A 21,968-nucleotide genomic window follows, 5' to 3' on the forward strand; every position below is an offset into this window, starting at 1 on the left:
TGCAATGGAACATGGGAAATAGTCCATATATATATATATATATATATATATATATATATATATATATATATATATATATAAAACAGAAAATAATAATTTTCCTTAAAAAATGTAGGTAGTCCTTCAGTTATTCCCTAAGGCATAATTTAAACTGGATTCTGAAAACGTTTCCCATAGCTTTGGAGAATATTAGGAACTTTCTCAGCATTTAAAATGTTTCCCTTCCATTTACCTGAATGGTACTATCAGAAGTCACAGATGCTCTAAAAAAGAAGAGGTTTAAGTCTTGCCCATTTCAGAGGTCATTCCACTTGAACATTGACATTTATTATTGAGATTTTTGAGGAGGATGCCTCCTCCAGTCTTTTTTTTTTTTTTTGTTAGACACATTAGGATATTTGGGCTTTGAACTTTACAGAACCTTAGATAGGTTGGAGGGGTTAGAAAGAATGGAGGCCCAAGGGTGAGAACTTGCTGCAGTTCAGTGAATGCACGTGGGAAGTGAGAATTCCTGAAAAAGAGAGCAAGGGCTGTTGCACCTCTTTCAGCAGTTTCTTCAAGCTATGAATTAATCTGTGAGTTTTCCGTGGTAATTATAATACCAGAGATAAATGTGGAATGTTTAAAGGATGAAGATTAATTGTAGGGGATGTAGGAGGAAAGGCAGAATATAAGTGCTTTTGTTTGCCTATTTATTCCTTGAAAAAAGAAATGAAGAATGCTGTTTATTTTATACATAACTCAGACCCACTAATTGTGGCATTGTCATTGCCTGTAAGAATGTGTGTAAATCTGCAGTCCTGTTAATAATATGAAAAGGAATGTCCCTGCATATGTGCCCTGGAGATTATGAAGGTTTCAAGTTTCTCTGAAGATAGGGATAAAATAATAAACTCTACCTGAGACTAATGCAGTCCCAAATTGTGGTAGTCATTTCTGCAGTGATGATGATGATCTCTTTTTGTGACCTTTGCCTCACAGGTTTTTGCTTTTTGTTTTGTTTTTTTTTTTTTTTTTGTAATCAAGGATCTTTCCCATTGAATATTCTTACCAATTATTAAAACACAAGAGTCAGCTAGGGGTGTACTTTCCACAACAAAACTTTTCAGCTGTGTGGTTGAAAGCCCTCAGACAGAAAGGAAAAATGCTTAGCAGTCTTTAAACCAGCATTTCAGAAAGCATGATTATTCACATCTGAAGCTGTAGTAATGAGTCAGAGCCTTACAGCTTTAAAGAGTTCTTAGGACAGTTGTTGGTGAGTTTACTGCCCAGAATTTCAGAGATGCTTCTTCCTGACAAGAGAAGCTGATGAGAATTCTGGTTATAGACCATTAGAGCTGGCAACTAGTTAATCATTATAATAATCCTGTTTTTTTCTGTTTCTATTCTTGCTCACAGGATCAGGCAGCTAAAGATAAAGCCATGCAGAGTATGGCTACAATGTCATCTGCTCAGATTATCTCTGCAACTGCCTTCCATAGTAAAATGGGCTTGCCTGGTCTCCCACGACCAGCCTACCCTGCTGTTTCTGGGGTGAGTGGATCAGTGTCTTGGTGGAGTTTTGAGAAGACACTTGACTGTTTGAAAGGATGTTGGGACCTGCTCAGGAAAATCCTGAGAACTGCGACAGAATGGGCCAAAAGGCATTGTCTCTGTAGAATAAATCTGTCATGAGACTTCAACACTTTTGTCCAATTCTTTGTTCACACTGATGTGAAACAATAGAGTTTCACTGTGTATATTTTTTTTAGATATAAGGGCGAGAACAATCAGTTCCTTTGGATTTTCATATCACTTTCTTAGTCCAGCATCTTTTTGGAATAAATCTGTTTGGGCCATCCTGACCCTTTCTCAAGTTTATAGTTCCTAATCTTTTTCTCAGTACTTTGATCAGATGGCCCTTAAATAAAATCCTTAATAGAGAAGGGTCTGTCAGCATCCCTGTACCTCTGAGTTGAGGTCTAGTGAGCATTTGCTGAGCATTGATTTCTGCCAAAATAACTCCTGTGGAACTTTCCTGGGGAAAATGGTCCTTCCAAGAGAGTGAGCATCACAAAAGTTTTGGAGACTGAGGCACAAGGTGCATGCATAATTTTTAACATTAAAGATCACTTTCAGGTTAGTTTTTCGCATATTATTAGTAGTAGTGTGTAGAATGAAAAAAAATAAGCAGTCAGCATCTCCACAAGAATGAATCCAGGAATGCAGAAAGAAGAGAGAGCTCATTCACATCTTTAAAGGTCTGTGAGCTTGCAGTTTGTTTCCTCAGAAAAGAGCAAGCCTTCCTTTCCATCTCTGTCCTAAGAGTGGTGACTTCTGCCTATGTGTTGTTCTCTTGCAGTTTTGGCAAGGACCATTGCCAGGCCAAGCTGGATCTTCCCAGGAGTAAGTATTCTTTCATGTGACCATCCAAAGCAGGTGCTTCTGCTGCTTTCTCTGCTGCCTGAGGAACGCCATTAGCTATTACAAGATCTGTGAAATGCTAAGGCCTTCATTTTTCTTGCAGTAGTGTTAAAATGGAACTGAGCTCTCCTGAAAGCTGTGTTTACTTGTGGGTGTTGAAAGTCTGAGAGGCATCCAAACCTATATCTACTTGCATAGATATAAAACTACTTGTAGTTGAAAGGAAAGAATAAATAAATGGATACCAGTGTATTAAGAGGCTGATAGGATCTCAGAAAAACAAATCTGGAGGGAGGCCCTGCTGAACACCTGCAGGGAAATCTTTATCTGTCCAGTCCTGGCCCCTTACTGCTTTCTGAGTGTTTGCCCATGACCCTTCTCTTGCTCACACAGAAAGATAATTTCCAAAAGACACTTAGGCCACTTTCTCCCTGAGGAGAAATACTTGATCTAATCTGCACAAACAGTCAGTGAAGAATATTTTTTTGTTTGGTTGTGTTTTTATTAACCACCTCTCTTTGTGTACTTCTGTAGTGTGAAACCTTTTTCTCAACAACCTTATGCTGTACAGCCTCCGCTTCCAATACCAGGTAGGTAAGGAAATGTACTTCCTTCCTTTGAAATTGTATTCCAACTTCAAAAACAGCCAGCACTCTAAAAATCTTGAAAGTTAATAAAAAACCCCAAAACTGATTGAAACATTTCAAAGAGCCAAAACTAACTTTTATGTGATTTCCTCATACTACCTTTTACTGAGAGAACTGAAGCTTGTAAATTTTGTTTTCTTCCTGTTTTATATTGGTTGTGTTAGGGTTTTTTCTTTTTGGCTCAGCAGAGAATAAAAGTTTACATATCTCTACTGGTCTTCCACCATGCTTCATGCTCTAGAACACTGTTCTTGTCATAACATGATTGTGTTCCTAATTTCTCATTAAGTGGAATAACAAATCTATTTTCCCTCTCAGCTTCCCCATTTTGAGAGATTAATGGTGACACCTCATTCTGATACTAAACAGTTTATTTTACTGCTCCTTTAGGGCTCTGTGTAAGTCCTCCTAAAGCTGCTGAACATGTTTTCTCTGGTGTCAAGCCCGGGTAGTTTGTCTTTTACATCATGACCCCTGGCAGTGCTGTCTTAGCAGAGGGTGACTGGCAAGCCATTTAGAGCGCAGGTAGACTGAGGACCTTGTGAATGATATTTTTGCGTGATGAATGAAGCCATAAGGAAACTATGAGTCAGCTTTGACAGTAGGTGTTCTACTGGAAAGCCATTGCCATTTTTTTCTAAATTATTGTTATATAAATCCTGTGTGCTTAGGGTTTGAATCTCCTACTGGCCTCTCACCTTCCCCGTCAGCACCAGCTTGGCAAGGACGAAGGGTTGCTAGCTCCAAACTTTGGATGTTAGAGTTCTCTGCATTCTTGGAACAACAACAAGACCAAGACACAGTAAGAAACACACCTTGCTTCCACCCCTCATTGATTTTGCATCTTTGGACAGCTCTTGTTCATCATGGGTGTGTTTTGCTACTCTAAGTGTATGGAAATACTTGCATTGTTGCTCTTCAGAGAATAGAAAGGCATCTTTGGGAAGCACCAGATATCCTCCTCTTAGTGCTTAAGTAGTCATAGAACCAGGTCTGTGCACTGTGCTTCTGGCTTCCCTGTCAAGGGTCATGGGCATTCATACACCAGAGGTCAAGGCACTGAGGTCATAAGCCCCTGCCGGGCTATTCTGGCTGTCCTGTCCAGCCTTGTAAGATAGGTTCCAATATAGAACCTAAAATCAGAAGTTGTTAGGCTCACATAAAGCCATATGTTTCTCTGGTGTGCTGAGAACTTAAAATCGGTGGCAACTGTGATGAATTTGCATCGATGTGTTTCCACAATGAAATGGAAGTAGTAAGATTTGCCTCTCTCACTAAACTTTTTGATTCTGCATCTTGAGATGTGCTCTGGTGATGGGCTGAGATAGGAGAGTTCAGAAAAGATAGTATTATTTGCTTGGGATTTATCTGCTCTGGGATTTCAGGCTTTTCATAGGTCAGGAGCATCGATGTTTGACTGAGTGACCTGTCACAGGTAACACTCTGTCTCAGGTTTTTGCAGACTATATGGCAGCAGCACAAGGCAATGATTGGGGAGTGAAAATAGGAAGAAAAAACCCAACAACAGTGTTTCAGAGAAGGAAGACACATGAATGTATTGATAGGAAGGAAAGAACAGTATGAGCTGGTATTAGCAGAGATATTTCTATTGATTTCTTCTGCTCTTTTAGAAAACTCTATCAAATCTTCATTGACTTCCAGCAGTCTTCTCTGAAGGACAATGGATGTTCATTGTGTACTGAATGGTACTGAACAATTTTCTAATTCCATGTTTTTCCTCTTTTTGCAGTATAACAAACACCTGTTTGTGCACATTGGGCAGTCAAGCCCCAGCTACAATGACCCCTACCTCGAGGCAGTGGATATCCGGCAGATCTATGACAAGTTCCCTGAGAAGAAAGGGGGCCTGAAGGAGCTCTTTGAAAGGGGGCCAGCTAATGCCTTCTTCCTTGTCAAATTCTGGGTAAGAGAAGGGCCCTTTTTAGCCTACCCATTTACTATGAAGGTTTTCACTTTTAAAGCTGTGACCTCCCTGGCTGTTAGAAAACTGCTGCCTCCCAACAAATTTTTACCCATGTAGGCAACTTAATACAGCCATAATTGTCACTTTTCTTGACCCCACAGGATCTTTCCTTGATCCCACAAGGCACACTTTCTGGCCCGCAGCAAGACGTATCTTTGACATTGTCCATCTGTAGAGTTGTTCTGGACTACTGTCTGCAGATTTGCTGATGGTGACTTGGACCCTCTAGAATTTTTATTCATGTATAAGTAAAGAATTCAGAGGAAATTATTCTCTGCATACTCTTATGTATTCACTTCTCTCAGTGTTGTGTAACTCCTCAGCCCAAAGCAATACTTTTCCATCTCTTCTCCTGTCTCTGTAGCTGCATTTTGTGTTATCCAAGTACTAATAATTTACAGATGCATACTTACTGCTGGCAGAGCAAAAGATAAGAGAAAAATATCATGAAATTGAATTATGCTGATAATATATTACTGAAATGACTTCTGGTAAATTGGTAGAAATCAGCCTGGCAAAAGCTTACTCACTCAATTTGGATTTTTGTGATTTAACTGAAATTTGCAAAAACTGTGCCATTGTGCTTCAAGGTACAAACAAAATAGCTTTGGTGATCGATATTATCATAAGAATTATGAAATTAAAAATAATAGTAGCTCAGGGCAGTTGTACAGTAGATGGCTGAGGGAATGTGTAATGGGATTTGGAGCCTTTCACCTTGAGTTTACCCCATCATTCAACCTCAAGTCAGAGTGAGATGATGAAAAATGAGCTTTTATATCTTATTCCCTTCATACAAAGTGGCAATGGAAAGCCTTCTGACTGGTGCTTTCAGAAGGAAGAGTTAAGTGCCTTGAGATGCAACTCCCCAGCTGTCCCAAGCCTATCCTTTCCAGAAATGAGTTGGAGAATGTTGGCTGGGAGTCTTCTTCTCAAGTGCCTATGCCTAGAGTGTTGGTTGCTGATGATTTTTGGGGACACATAATTTTATTACCTGCAGTCTCTGCTACTGAGCTGAGCCCTTTGTGGGATTAACTCCTGGCAAAGTACAACAAAGCCTGCCTGAGATGTTCAAAACAAAAGGTGGAAGATCAGCTCTGTTCTGGCTGGGAGAGAAAACAGCACCCTGCTGAGAAGTTTATCCTTTGACAGGGTATTTTGAAAGGTATTGATTGCCTTTTGTGCTTTGGAAGTTTCAAGAACCAAAAGGAAGTGCTTAGAGGGAGATGTTTCACAGAGAGAATTAAACACTTTGAACTCCTTGACTTGAAGAGAGAGAAATAAGGAAATTGTTATCTGCTGCAACTGTGATTTTATTTATCAAAATTGTCAGTGTGCTTTTCTGCTTTTGTGGTCAGTTTGGGGATTGTGATAACTTCATTTTTAATATCAGAGGTATAAATGTGCCCTATGCACCATGTCAGACACACCTCTGTCAGGGTTTTCAAAGATTTAGATGGTGGCATGTCATCAAGTTGGGTTTTTTCTGTTCCCACGGGAGGTGTTCAGAGGGTATCAGCTCACTGGAATTTGGCTTGATTAAAGAGATGTGGCATAGGATTCGAAACAGCTTTACTCCAATGCGTGCACAGTGTTGTAGGGCTCTACAACTCTATACTTATAAGGACAGAAATATTTCTGGGCTTGGATTAATATTTTGATTGTCTGATACTTTTTTTGGTACCCTTGAATTGTTGAATCCCATCTGGAGTTAACATCAGGTTTTATTGGTGGCACCATAACAGCTTGTCACTTAGAAATAGGCAAAGTTTACAAGTCAATTCATTTGTTAAATAGAAGCTTCTAAGACTTTTTAGAAACAAATAAATAAACAAACACTTTTAACAAATAAGGCAATATGATTAAAAACAAAAAAGGAAGAAAACTAGATTTCAGCAGAAATTTTTATATCCCTCTGCATTTTCATATTTTTGTAGCAATATGTGCTAGGATGCTTTTTCGTTTTGCTGCCTGATAGCTCTGGACAACTATACAAATATGCTGTTGATGTTTAAAGATGTATTGGATAAAGCAATTAATACACCGTTGAATTTATAGCATCATTTTAGGATAAGATGGTGAGTAGAATTAAATACTTGAAGGGATGCTTTGAGACATGAAGACATGATTGATTTTTCAGAGGTTCTGAGTTGAAGTTGTGATTGCAGGTGACAAAGCCTTTAAAGAAACCAAGGAATGAGTAAGTTGGGGTTGTGTATCTGCAGTTTTAGTTTCGAAGAACCCAAGGCATGAACCTACCATTGCTACAGTAACCACTGAATATACCAGATGGTCGGCTGTGCACCAGAGGCCTAATTCTAAACACCAGGATTAAGGTTTCCTGACCTCAGTGGTAGCACCGAGGATCTACTATGACTGAGAAAGACATGTTCACATTTGTTCAAAGGTGCTTTAAATGATCTATACAATAGCTAAGAGTTAAAAGTTGATGAGTTTGAAACATAAGGAGTGTTGCAGTGTTTGCAATTCTTCCTCGATTTTGGCATTGGGAATTTGGTACAATGAACTGATTTTTGGACTTGGGTTGGCAAGTTGTGTATGACATCTGTGTGACATTTCTCTGTGCTCCAAGTGCATTCTAGCACACGACAATGAATGTGAGACATCAGCCTCCCAACACATGGACAGTGGCAGCCCTGCTCTTTTCCAGGCTAATATTATCTCTGCCACCTGTTCCTTGCTTCTCCCTGTGAACTCCTCCTCTATGGATCGTTATTAATAGTTTGGGGAAGAGGCGTTCTCAGGACTTTGCACATTAGTAGAAATGGTGCACTTGCATCTTGGAGCTTTCAGAAGTTGTGAGACTCTGCATGGAAGACCGAAGGAAAATGGCAAATCAGGAATTCAGGACAGGTAGTACTTTACACAGAGCAACCATCTGCAGAGACATGAATCAGGGGAATTTCTTGTCCTGCCTGTGAAGAATGTATTTAGTAATTTCTTCTTGGTGATAGGCAAGCGATCTTCTGAGCATCTGAGCGCTTCTTTCAGCTAAATGGAATATACTTTTGTGGGAAGGTGCTGAAGGGGTGGGCTGGAAACTGCTGTCTTGCACCTGGCTTCTCTCCTGTCACAAGCAAATCCAGTCAAAACAGCAGCAGTGCAAATTGCCCTCTGCACCCTGCCTTGCCCACTGGATGCCTTCAATCATGGAACTGCCTGGAGAGCAAGGAATGGCAATTTGGTCTTCACGTCCATTCTGTTCTGATACTCCTCAGGCAGCAAACAAGACAGCAGCTAGAAACAGAGAATTTTATGATTTTTACACACATTAATTTCACCTGCCATCCCCAGCACCACTCCAGTTGCTGCTCCAGTAAGGGGACTCTGCCAATGGCACTTCTACCAAAGTTGTCCCCCACAGTATTCAACAGATTATTAGCAGCAGAAGGCTGATTGAAAGATTGAATTGCTGAGGAATTTTCAACGAATCTTTTCCAGAGATGGAGGGGAGAAAGCAGCGTATTAACTTGTGGAGGGCTACTATGCTCTTCCCAGAACAAACCCCTTCTCTTCCATCTAGAAATCTTGTCTTGTAGGTAATTAAACATTCTTCTTACTTCTCTGGAAAAGAGGAAATCACAGATGTTTCCCCCCCAAGCAGGCAGATCCACTCTTGCATGCAGTATGTGAATATCTGGGATGTGCTATATCACAGATATCTCATGTAGTTTCAGCATGTTTGGAAGTCATCAGGCAAGCTGTGGATAAGGGTGTCATCTGTGCTGAGCTTGCACAGCAAGTTGGACACATCCCAGACACATCAGATTTCTGCGATGCCAGAGTGTGCTCAGGTTTTTGCATCTGGAACTTCTGGGACAGAAAGCAAGAGCCCTGACTTTGTCAGATGAAGTAGTATGGTCCAGCTGGCGGCTCATAACTCAGATTTAGCTTGTAATAGGCCTGGTTTATTTGATCTTCTACCTTTGCCTGTAAAAGAGACTGAGAACAGCTGTTTGAATGCTGGACACCACCCAACAGCCTGAATGCTATTGCTGCCCCTGCAGTCCCACCCTGTTCTAGCAGTGGCAAGTAGGAGCTTGGAGGGGCCAGACAGCTCAGCCCCCTCAGTGAGACTTTCCTAAATCCTGCTTATGTCTCCTTTGGCTGCCTAGGTTGAGCTAAGGAATGTATTTTAGACCATCTCATTTGTTGTTGGACATACCAGGGCATTTGCCAGAGAGGAGTTGAGGCACCTGGGGTCTAATCACATCCAGTTACATATCAAAAAATTCTATGCATTCTCAGACTGTAAAGTGAAGACTAGCTCTCCTGTTTGATGGAGTTCTGGGAAGATGAATTTCCTTTGAATCATAGTCACTATTATTCTCTTGCATCTTTTCAAGGTGGAATGTACTGGACACAGTAAGTCAGACCTGTCTCTGCTCACCTCGGGTGCTCACTCCAGCACTGGATGTGCTTTAACACAAGGTTTTCTTTAGAGAAGCAATGTAGTCCTGATGGTCTAGGTGTTGTGAGGAGCTCATAGGAATCTAGACATGCAGGCCATAGTGTTTTTAGATATCAAGCTAAATGCAGTAGTTCCTTTGGTCACTATGGTCTTGTCCTCAATCCTGAGAATTTTAACTGCATCCTTTCATGAATTACCCCAGTGTTTAGCTGACATTTAGAAGTTAATTTGGTTATGGCAGATTACACTGTTCTTCCTCAATTTTCTGCCTTGTTTCCCTTCAGGAGGTAATCATCTCCACAGCAGGGAAAGCTAAGAGATTGGAGTTCTACTTCTGAGCTGCTCCTTGGTCTTGTATTCATGTACACCACTGCTATTTTCAGTTCACATGTATAAACCAGGTTGCACATGTATAAAGCAGGTATGTGTGTGCTAAATAATCTCTGGTACGGGGGCAGTGCCTTCCTTGAGAAGGTGGGAACCAGCAGCTGTAAATAGGTGAAAAAGCTGTAACTGTAAGGCCAGCAGTGTCTGGGGTGCTCCAGCTGCATTCTCCTGCAAACATGAACTGAAGCCCTCAGCAAACCGAGTCATTCCCTGGAGTTGCTGAAATTCCCTGTATGTATGTTTATGAGATCTGCAAAGGTAACAGGAGGTGGGTACATAGCTCCTGGTGACTGATCACTCCATATCTAACCATCCTAGCCCATAATATGGGACAAGCTTTAGAATAAAATGGGCAGTGTAATTGTGAGGGAGTTCCAATATGATCCCGCTGCTCCACTGCAACAGGGCTTCCAGGTACCTGATTGTACATAATGTCAGTGAATGGTGACAACTCCTTATTCAAACAGTATTACCATAATTTTGCCATTAATGTTGATTATTTAGATGTTAATTTGCTGTGAAATTCTAGTCTGGCCTTCTGATGGGAGGCTTGTCAAACTGTGGATGCACCTAGAGTGGCTTCTTAGGGCTAGTGAAGCTTTTCTCATGAAGTGGAACTAGCACCTTTCTGCTTTGCCTCGTATTAAGTGTATTTATTTTTAAATTTTACCAGTGAGTCTTTTGGAGAATGTAAACCTTAACTTTACTAGTGAGACCCTGAAAATGTTTGTCTGGTTCTGCAATGAGAGCCTCTGCTGTGTTTATGTAGCAGTGGCCTGACCAAGCCTCTGTAGCCTTGACCCTTTGTTCTTTTTGACTCTGGGAGAATTTCTTTGGAAGAGCGGAATCAAGTCCATACATTGTGTTTATCACTCCCAAGGGAAATAGCAGAAAAAAATTGTGAAGGACTCCTAGTCTAGTTCCTCTCTGGACAAGGGAAGAAGTTAATATTTATTTAGACAGTTGGAGTGTGGGTGAAATAAACAATACAGTTGATTGCATTGACATGGAAGTGAGTATTACAGTATAAAAGTTCAGTATTACAGTAACTTAGTAAAAACCTAAACCAGAATGGAGTAATACTGCTATTCTCTAATACAGATGCATTTGTGCTACAAAGAACTTAGGTGCATAACTACAGTTATTTAATACTGAGGTCTTCAGCATGGCTATAATAATTCACTAGAATAAGCTGTCCTGCCTTCTGCTGTCCCTGTTGCCGCCCATCCTCCCAACACATTCCTTGTTTGAACACACACAGGTGTTTCTGAATCAGGCCAGGGAACCAATCCCACTGAGAATTAACTGAGCAATTCCTCAGTGAGCCTTGTATTACAGCTACAGAAATGTGTGTCAGGACAGCAGGAGTGGGGAAGCACAAACTGCTCTGGAAGACTGAGACTGCTCTCTTGGGGTCAGGACCAGTCTGGCATCATCAAACTACAGCTCTGAGGTGCAGTTTCTCAAGAGACTCAAGCCAACCCAAGTATGTGTTGCTATGAAAATAGGGCAGTCTTTGTGCCCTTTTGTGGTGCCACAAAGACAGCAGCAAGCTCATGTGTCTACAGAAGGGAAGAAAACTTGACTGTCACTTTCTAGACTGACCTAAACCTTTTGTGAAGTTGCTCCTTAAGACAACTAAGCTAACAGTATTTATTATCTCATGGCACTTAAGAGACAGGTGTTTTGCATGGCAAAGAATGAGGGGCATTCATTATTGTGGTGGTCCAGTTCTACTACATTGCCTGTCCTTAGTGCTGCTCTAGATCTCAAATAAAAAACTCTTCACTGGCATTGGTTAAGAAAACCCTGCTAGAATGGCATCTAATGCTCTCTTAGTTACACTGTGTCCACTGTAGCAGGAACACATTTTCTTCAGTTTTTCTCTTCCCTTAGCTCAGCTGAAAGAATAAAGTGCTCTGGAGCACCCTATGGGAACTGATCCTTGCTTTTACACCGATGTGAATTGGCACATGGACTTGTGGAGCACAGAGGAGCTCTGCCCTTTCAGTTTTGAAGGGGAGGGAGCTGAGCTGGGCATTCCCACACACCCTAGGGTTTCTAGAGCTTAAGGGAACCGCCACTTGTTTCATAACTGCGGTTGGAATGACCCCTGGTGGAAGCTTCAAACAGCCAGGATTTTTAGGAGTTCTGTCCCAACAGGAGGCTATGGCTGGCCAGCCTTAGGCACCCACATTTGAAAACTGTGGCTGCTACTGGAGATGGGTTTGAATTCAGGTGCAACTGGGCTGGATCCATCAGTAACCTACATTCCTTATGTTGCATCCTGTCTATTTACATTTGTAGTACCTGAGCCTGATGTTTGTGTGTGCTCATGCATTCCTTTTCCCTACTCTTTTCCCTTACCTATGTTCTTAGGGTGGAAAAACTTTATTGCTGTTGCTTTACCATTTTTTTTCCTTCCTGGTGAGTCAGCCCAGTCTAGCCTGTCTGTTGCACTGCGCTGACTCTGCAGTCTGCTCTCCACATGCTTTGTGAGTTCCTCCAAGCCATGTCATGTGTTTTTCATGTTAGGAGGATATTGCACCAGATTTCCCCAATGTGTATGCAAACCCACACAATTTTTTGAAGTGGAAACAGGATTTTATTCAGTACTCTTCAGATTTCTCCTGCTTGCTCAATGCGCATTGGTGTGCTTAAGGAGCTGGGGACACTCCCAATGCTTTACTATCCTGGCTATGCAAAGTAATGGTGAGAAAATGCCACAACCATTTATTGATAACCATCTTTTTTTTTTTGCTCTTCTTTTTGGCAGGCTGATTTGAATACCAATATTGAAGATGAATCCAGATCTTTCTATGGTGTTTCCAGCCAGTATGAGAGCCCAGAAAACATGGTCATTACCTGTTCCACCAAAGTGTGTTCCTTTGGAAAGCAGGTGGTAGAGAAAGTAGAGGTAAGGAGTAGACACCTGGGTGTAAGATTCCCTCTGGCTGCCATTTTGTCACTTCAAGTATTTGCATCCTGCCTTTGTATCTCAAGGCAAAATATATCTCATGCTTCTTGTCAGGGAGATGGATGCCATAGATATAAGATCACTCAGCCTCCAAAATGCTTGTCTTAGGATTTCACTGAAGATCTGCTAGTGTTTGCTACTTTTTCCTTAAATCTCAGTTTCTGAGGAGATGTAAATACATATGACTCTTAGCTCTGCTGATTCTCTGGGGTTTTTTGGGAAGCAAAGGAAAGCTAGGGAACATAGATGTGTTTTTTAGTCCAGAAATGTGAAAACATATAAGTAACACCTCACTCTCATCAGTGTTTTTAAACAGCTCATTTATAGACTATAGCTATTAATTTGACTGTAATAGTTTACAGACTAGACTATAGCCTTATGGTTTTATTAGACCTAGAGCTTATACACTTAAAGTTTGGGCAACAGCAAATAACTGGGTTATGCATAGAACTGGCATTGAAGAAATCCTTTTTGATGCCACATTCAGCTGCTAAGAGACCTGCTTTGACATGCCCCCTTGCTGCCCTGTTTCTTAAGGAACCTCAGGATGCAGGAGTGTCTATGTGCAGAACACCAGCTATTCTCATGTCAGCAGTCAGCTCAAGGTGCATCCTTCCCGAAAACCCATCTCCAGTCACATGATAGGCATGCCTGAAGTTGGATTAAGTATTTGCAGAGGGATAGAGGGACTAAAGGAAGGTGTCATGGTGCACATGAAAGAAGACCAAGCTTCTGGGGTGAAAGAAGGTTACAGGCATTTAAGTGTCTGCTGTCAAATCATAGAATATCGCCTCAGTTTCTCTTCAAAGGCAGATAAAATATACAGGAGCTAAGGTGTGAATGTAAGCAAAAAAATCCCTCTGTGCATCATTGGCCAGACCCTTTCCTAAGTGAGGGGCATAAATTCTATGCTCTCTTACACAGATACCAGAAGGCTTTAGTCTTTTTTCACTATAAAGCATCCTGAGCATAGTATTACTATAATTACTTCCTGATGTTGCTAAAGCAGTAGTTATTAACTTTTTCGGTTTATTCACACCTAGTACTTTTCCAGTGGAGATGCAGACTGTAGTGTAGGTGTCAATTGGTCTGTTTCTCTTAGTTACCTTTCACAGTGCCTTGAGGGTTTGCTGCTCAGAAGCTGGAACCCACCTTTCTAAAGAAAACAAGAAATCAAGCTAAAGAACTTGGAGGACTCAAGGGGACTGACCTTGGTGCAATGTACTGTGGTCACTGTCATAAAATAATTTAAAAGTGCCACTGTAATTTTTCTGTTCCGAGTCCCTTTTTGTGATAGTGTCACTGGTTTGCCAGCATAGCCCCACGTGCCCCTCTCTGTTCTTCCCTGCAGACAGAGTATGCACGCTATGAGAATGGACACTACTCCTACCGCATCCACCGCTCCCCTCTCTGCGAATATATGATCAACTTCATCCATAAACTCAAGCACCTTCCCGAGAAGTACATGATGAACAGTGTGCTGGAGAACTTCACTATCTTACAGGTAGGGATTTCAGCTGTTTTCATTGCAACTTGGCAACATGTAAGCACCATGCAGGAGTTCACTGTTGAGAGTCAAAGCAGATTTCCTTTTATAGCTCAGCATCTAATTGAACTTAATTTCTTTCATGTGTATTGCACTTCAAGACCATTTATGGAGCTCTAGAGATGGTAACTCATGCAGAGGAGCAGCAAAAGAATTTGAGAGACCTGGGTAAGAGAGAGATAAAAAGAAAAATAAAGGGAGAGCTCATGAGGCAGAGAGACAAAGGAAGGGGAATGATGACAAAATCAGTGAAGGAAATGCTCATTCCACTATTTTACAGATATTGAGGTCCTTTCTGTGCCCTGGCCCTTTTTGCAAGGTAAAAAAACCCATAAGGCACTGTTGAGTGGCTATAAAATTTTTCTGTGGGAAGAGTTCTTCACTGACCATACTAGCGGGGAAAGAAAGTTTCCCAGGACCATCCAGGACCTGTACAGAATATGGAGACATGCAAAGGAGTTGTGGGGAAACTCTGTGACACCTTCTGAATCACTGTCACCTCTAGAAAGGTCAGGATTACAAAGCTACAGCAATTAGATTTCCATTAGTGTTTTGTTATACTGGGAGCCTTTCCAGGCTCAGATGCAGCCTAAATTTGGGAAGAGGGCAGACAGCTTAAAAAGTGGATTTTTGTAATGGACTGAAATCTGTGTTCACCTCTGTAAGAGGTGAAGATCTTTGCCCAGAGAACATGAGGCTGGGTAAGTAGAAGAGATGCTGGTGGCTGTATGAAAGACTGGAAATCAAAGTGGTTTTCATTCCATTCTCTGAAGATCTTTGATAACTGTAGGCAACTCGTTTCACTGCTTTTTGGCTCAGACACATCAGCTATAAACGCAAGGTTACTAATATATGTCACGGGGCATTAAGTTTACTCTTTCATGCTTGTATTATGATCTTAAGCATTTGGAAGAAATGAGGAGTATAAATGCTGAGAGTACTTTTAGATGAGCAAAAGCATGTGAGGGGCAGAGACAGAGAGATGGAAGACCTGTGTGCTGTAATCCATACTGGGGAACATGGTAGCTGCCTTCCGCATGTTTCATTCCTCAGTCAGGCCCGCATTTCCTATAAATTCTAAGAAAAAACCTGTCACATGGTTATACTTCCTCAGGGGCTTTATGTTTTGAGAAATCTCATGTCCTTCCCTTATCTTCTGGCACTGAAGGCATGTTCCATGTGGGTGCTGGCCTTGCAGCTTGTTCAAGATGATTTTGCTACCTTGCAGTGCTGTGCAAGATGAAAGTGCTGCTCCCTGAGCAGCAGCATGACCATTTCCCACTTCCCACTGCGAAGCTGAAAAATGCATAATGTAAGGCATGTTGGTAGTCTTCAGTCCCCACTACCACCTTCAGCCAAGTCTAATTATATTTTTTTCTAAGCCCTGTAATGAGTTTAGATGTCCGTAATCCCACAAGCATAATTTATCTTGCTTGGCACTTTTCTCTGGATCTAGAACTCCCAAGATTTCAGAGCCCATTTTTCAGAAAAGGGGAGCTGGTGCCTTAGCACACCTGGATGTGTATAACTTACCACATTTTGCAGAAGAAAGGACTTCAACTGCAAATCCAATAATGAAGTAAGAAAAGAAAACAGCAGAATGCTGAAATTAATAGGAAAGTTTGAAAACAGCTATTTTCTTCCTGTTTCCACAAGAACAGTTGGGCTTTGGTACAGTTCAAGCCTCCAGCTGGAATGGTTTTCTTCTGCAGTTGAGCTTGGGCTGCTGCTGATAAAAATCTGTCTTCTCCAGCAGGAGAGAACTTTAGCGATGGCACAAACTCAGGTGACAAGAATGTGCAAAGCTGTGCAGTGACAGAGAGAGGGAAGCTGAGCTGGAAGTTCTGAGAGCAATATTTCTCTTGTCTCTGCCACCCAGTGCATGCTGCAGAAACTAGGACAACACTGCTCCTTCACCGTGCAGCTGACAGAGTCACGTTGTAGAGATGCTAAAGGGTCCTGAAGGGCCATAGAAAAAAAATGGGAAAAAAGGAGCTTCTGTAAGAATGCATGAGTGTAGCAGCCATCCTTCTCCCAACATGTACAGTGTATGGAATGGGAGGTGTAATGGAGTCAAATCTGTAAGTCTCCTGTAATAGGAGTTAAGCTCTTTAATCCTCGTGTTCTGTGTCTACCATTGACAAGCAGGAGCAGATGAAGGAAAACAACTGTCTGTGGTTGTGATATTTCAATATATGTGTGAGCAGGAGTGGGTGTGCCACAGGAGGGGGCCTCTCTATACCCAATAAACAGAGCAAGAAGAGCTGAAATCTGCAACATCAGGGGTGGGAAGTAGAGAACCTGCTTCCACTGATGTGATCACTGCTTGGTCACAGTGAACTTTTTGTCATCTCCCTGTCTCTTCACCGCATTGTAGTTCTGAGGATGCAAAAGTGCTTTGATTTGTGGGCCAAGCTGTGTATTGATCCTGCACTTCTCTGTTCTTTGTCTATTACTGACTTTCTGCTTTATGTTAAATGTGTTGGAATACATAAGCAGAGTAATAGCAGTTGCCATTTCAGCTTCTTCTTCTTTTCTGTCTAGGTTGTGACAAACAGGGACACACAGGAGACCTTGCTGTGCATAGCATATGTTTTTGAAGTATCAACTAGTGACCACGGTGCCCAACATCACATCTACCGGCTGGTGAAGGACTAGAGACTCTCTGCCCTGAATTGTCCATGGAATGCATGTCTAAGAAAAAAGTCTGTGCTTGAATAACCCCTGCCCCCCCAAACCAAACTGAAAAATAAACTGCAGATATTGTGTATTTTCAGAAAAGTACCTCTGAGCTGGTTTGTGATTGATAGAGTGAAGTTTCCATCTCCAGGTTTGTGCAAATGGGAAAAAGATTTGGAGTCAAGGAAACAGGCAAATGACTGCTTTAGGGTCTCACCACAATCGGCATCCTGCGAAAAGCATTTCCCACAGTGCGCACCCAGGGTGTGATCACACACATAAAAAGAGTGTGTGCACCTGAGCATACAGGTGGGGCAGTGGCAATGGCAGCAGCTTCCACAACTCTGATCATATATGAACAGGTTGAAAATGTTCATGATCCACCTGGTCTGAGTGTGTGCACTCATGTACATTCATTTGAAAGACAACACATGCACAGATGTGGCTACCATACATTTATATAGGTGTCAGTTAGACATACACGGTCATGTGCCTGTGTGCAGAGGTTGCACATATATCCTGCACAGCTGCCTGGCCACATCAGCAGTTGTGCAGTCACAGGCTCATTCAGCCTTGCTCTGTTAGAGGCTTGTTTCTTCTTCCCTCTCTTCCATGCATGACAGTGAGAGACCATTCTTTCTTTTGCGTTTTAAAGAAAATTATGCTTAGAAAATTGGGTATGTTAAATCATGTTGTCTTGCCCAGTAGATTTCCTCTATGTATCAAGTCTGATGACTTGACAGACTAAGATAATTCTTGCTGCTTTTGCCTCTGTTTTCCCTGCACAGCTACCAATGCTAAGTGAGCCAGTCTGTTCTCTTGTGCACCAGCAAAATAATTGTTTATAGAGGTCAAATTATTCCACCTGTTAGTTTCAGACAGTGAGATGCACAAGTATTGCACAGGATGTCATTTGGTGAGCAAACTGGAGGAAAAGAATGAGAGGGAAGAGTGAAAACAGCTTAGCTTTCTGTGTTTCCAAGGCAATCAAACACAGCCTCTCTGCTTTACTTGTAAACTGAGGTTGACTATTCAGTGAGCAGTCACAAGAGCCAATAATCTTGGTCCCCACAATGCTGCTGATGTGGGGGAAAGATACAGCCATTCATGTTACTCTGAGGGAAGAGGTGGTTTGCATGATGCTCTGGCAGCGGGTGAACAGGAAATTTATTGGGTGGCCAGGCAGAGTTGTGTAGCCTGGACAATCAATTTAATGTGGAAGGGGGACTAATTGACTTACTTCCTCATTAAGCAACTGCATGCCAGTTGATCTGTTTTAACTGTAAAAGTGTGGGTTTCCATTTGCACGTGGGAGGTCCCTGGCAGGGATGAGTCTTCACCAGGCAGACCCTGTGCTTTGAAGCATGGGAAGGAAAGGATAAAGGTAAGGAGGATAGTAAAGATGACGCCATGAAGTCAGAGCTGGAGAAGGATGGTTTGTTTCCTGTTATGGGAAAAGGGCTCCATATATTTTTTCCCCCCAATCTTGCAGACCTTGCATTCTCAGAGGCTACTTTTTAAAGACCTTGCAGGGCTAGTGTTGTTAACCTTCTCTGTGCAGGAGCCAAAAGTGGATGGTCAAGAACAGAAAATTTGCTTGCACCTATTAAGCAAAATCTACACCAAGTTCCTTTTCTGCCTGCTCTCTCCAAGACAAAGAAATACCTTCAAGAATGGATTTCCAAACAGTAATAAAGACACACAGATGCCAACAGCTTTCCTTAAGATCTGCATGGCTGGTAACCAGAATCAGTCAAGCTTGGAGAAAGATGAGCCAAGTACTTTAAACACCTAGAAAACAAAGCATCTTGAAATACCTGCTGTTTTGTGCTGCACATGAAAAATCCACAGGCTGCCCTTGCCCATCCATTGGGTGCTATTGCTAATCCCAGCCAGGTGACCAAGCCACCCAGGACTGAATGAACTAAATCTCTGCAAACCAGGCAGCTCCTCCAGCTGGCCACGTAGATATGAATGGCACCAACTGTCTACAGTTCAGTGATGCATGCACCTGCCTGCTTCAGCCCTGTGCAATCTCCTTCCTGATCTCTGAACCACATGTGGAGCAGACAACAAATCAAATAAAACCTTGCTAATGAGAAAAAAGACTGACCCTTGGGAAAAGTATTTTTGGCCAATGCAGACAACAATGTTTTGAAATGAAGCTTGTACAGAGAAAGGGCAGAGAAAGTCCCCAGCAGTGGAAAATTCCTTATGATGTGTATTAGTATTCTCCTGCAAACATGAGCATGGTGCCTTGCATGCATTCATTGCTGGGTTACACCACAAGAGCAGACCCTATGGAAGTCAGTCCCTGAAGAAGATGAGCCCTAGAAGTCCACTTATTCCATTAGCTGATTATGACTAAAACTACATTAAGCAAAGTTTTAAGATGTTATCAAGGCAGTAAACATGAACCAACAGGCTGAGGAACAGAGGAAATCTTTGCACAGTTGATTTTGCGACACTTATGCCGGGTTTATTTTCAACTTCATACCAGTGGAAGATTCTTCTCTGGCAGTATTCCTTTCTGTGCTTGCTCTTGGAGTTCACAGCTCCCTGGTGTCAATAACCAGGGTCAGCAAGAGACATCTACCTGCCTTTGAAACTCAGTGGAGAGAGGAAAAGAAAATTTGTGTGTCTGGGAGGGCTCACTTTTATGTAGGCCAGGAGATGAAGAATGTTTAGTAAAGCTAAGAGGCAAAAGAAGTACTGGAAATTGTGATCTGGACTGAAAGGCTTCTGTCCCCTTGCAGAATGGGTGAGATCCATGCAAAAATACTTCAAAGACTGGAAGGACTGTAGCACTCTGTCCCTAAGGCTTCCTTTCTTGGAATTCCACCAGAAGAAACCAGACAGTGCATCTAACTAAGAGCCAGCTGCAATTTTGCTAAAAATAAAGCAAAACAAACACAAAATAGCAGCATATGTAAAAAAAGAGATAGCTTCAAGAGGAAAGGCAAAACCGAACTCAAAAGTACTGACAACAAATGAGAATATCAGAGTATCTTACAAGTTTAATTTCTGCTGGGGCAGAAATACCAGCATTATTAACTTAAACCTGAAAGAACTTGCTGTAAAATGAAAGGACGAAACATTAAAAGCTGATTCCCCATGTCACTTTACAGCCATGACACTGAGACCTTAGAAGGTAAATTGACAAAACAGAGATCTAAATATCCACGTTTTCTTTATAACAAAGCACTTTAAAAGTTTCCATTTAACCGTTTTTTTCTAATGTACATGCTTCAGTTTATCAGCCCTAATTTGTGCAGTACATCTGCTTGTGGAATCATGTCAAACTGAATTACTAAAATGATTCCACTTACTGATAGTCTTCTGAGATAAGACAGACCATGGGTCTGAGCAACAAAGAACTAGGCAAGTCAGAAGCCCTCCTGTCATCTGCACTTCAAAGCAAAAAAGGAACACTTCAGGTAAGACAAGTTCATTTGAATTCATTCATGTATCTGTGGTGAGGGGGTGGGAACTTCTTAAACTGACATTGCCAACAAAGAAAACATGTAGGTGGGCCTAGAGGCAAAGGTAGGGATTGAATTTAAATCTCTTTCTACTTCAATATCTAGACCCAAGGATCATTATTTCCTTGAGTATTACACACATGCTTTAGCCTTTGGTGCAATGGTTTCCCAGTGGCATTTTCTTCCCCATTACCCAGCTCATTTTTGTCCTGCTTCTTTGACATCTTGGATCAGATGAAGGAGTTGAAGATCTTGTGTGGTTACAGCAAAGACTAAGAACTAATTCATACAGGGGAGAACACCCTCAAACTTACTCTAGAGCTGTTGAAGGGACAGGAAAAACACATGCTGAGCCTTCAAGAAGCTGCCAGGGGGTCATGCTGTTTCACCAATCTTGCAAGCAGAGTCTACATCAAAAACCAAGCAAGAAAGCAGCAGACAACTTGCATGCTTGTAATGAAATGGCAAGATCAGGGCAACTCTCTATGAGGGAAGGCTAGCCAGAAGCTTAGGTTGACCACAGCTCTGTCCATAACCTCATAGACTGGTGCAGTCCCATTCCTCTTGGACACCAGATCCAGATCTACTACACTGGAAGCCATGTTTGCCTGCTGGTTCAGCAATTAGTCAAGACTCCAAATCTTGACTCCTCTCATTTAAGAGGCCATACAATTTTGGCCTCTTACATGAGCCACGAAAGTACTGGTGCTCATTCTGAGGAAAACTAATACAGCATCTTTAGAGAAAAGCACTCCCCTCATCTCTTTCAGGTGCAAAATACACAATTATGATAGAAAGAACATGAATATAAGCAAAGTTAGAAAGTCTGGATGAATGATTTCTTTCTGTTAAAAAGAGAAGCAAAGACTGATTTTCAACCTCCCTACTTTCCCCACAGCACTCAGCTCTGTTTCCATATTATGATTTCATCTGAAATTGGTGGCTGGGACCAAAGCTACAGACTTCTTATTATGGTAGAGGGAGTACATGCTGTGAATTACACTGGAGAGCGTCCTTTTCTAGATGCCTCAAATGCAGCTATTCAAAGCTGAAGCTGCACGTAGCCTTCAGGTTTGCTGGTCATATGCCATGGATTCAGGTACACAGAATCACAAAATTAATTAGGTTGGAAAAGACCTTTGAGATTGTCAAGTTCAACCTATGACCTAACACCACTTTATCAACTAAAGCATGGCTCTAAGTGCCAGATCCATTTTTTTTTAAAAGACCTCCAGGGACAGTGACTCCACCACCTCCCTGGGCAGCCCATTCTAATGCTAAACCACTCTTTTTGTGAAAAACATTTTTCTAATGCCCAGCCTAAACTTCCCCCGGTGCAGCTTAAGACTGTGGCCTCTTGTCCTGTCGCTGGTTGCCTGGGAGAAGATGCTGATGAGGTGCAACTCCTTCTGTTCCTCACTGTATGGACAA

The 21,968-nt window shown here is 41.8% G+C and overlaps 1 protein-coding gene across 1 annotated transcript in view; it reads left to right on the forward strand.

Moving 5' to 3' along the window:
- TEAD4 (TEA domain transcription factor 4) overlaps nucleotides 1-17,146 on the forward strand; it is a 36,897-nt gene extending 19,751 nt beyond the window's left edge. Inside the window, exons 4-11 of the mRNA XM_084226964.1 lie at nucleotides 1,399-1,533; nucleotides 2,342-2,385; nucleotides 2,938-2,993; nucleotides 3,722-3,852; nucleotides 4,801-4,974; nucleotides 12,630-12,770; nucleotides 14,182-14,334; nucleotides 16,921-17,146. Coding sequence (XP_084083090.1) covers nucleotides 1,399-1,533; nucleotides 2,342-2,385; nucleotides 2,938-2,993; nucleotides 3,722-3,852; nucleotides 4,801-4,974; nucleotides 12,630-12,770; nucleotides 14,182-14,334; nucleotides 16,921-17,034 — 948 coding nt within the window. The 3' untranslated portion in view covers nucleotides 17,035-17,146. The remainder of the gene's footprint in view (nucleotides 1-1,398; nucleotides 1,534-2,341; nucleotides 2,386-2,937; nucleotides 2,994-3,721; nucleotides 3,853-4,800; nucleotides 4,975-12,629; nucleotides 12,771-14,181; nucleotides 14,335-16,920) is intronic.
- Nucleotides 17,147-21,968: the final 4,822 nt, after the last annotated feature.

This window comes from Fringilla coelebs (assembly GCF_963513975.1).
Source record: "Fringilla coelebs genome assembly, chromosome: 2".
In the NCBI taxonomy this organism is placed as follows: Eukaryota; Metazoa; Chordata; class Aves; order Passeriformes; family Fringillidae; genus Fringilla; species Fringilla coelebs.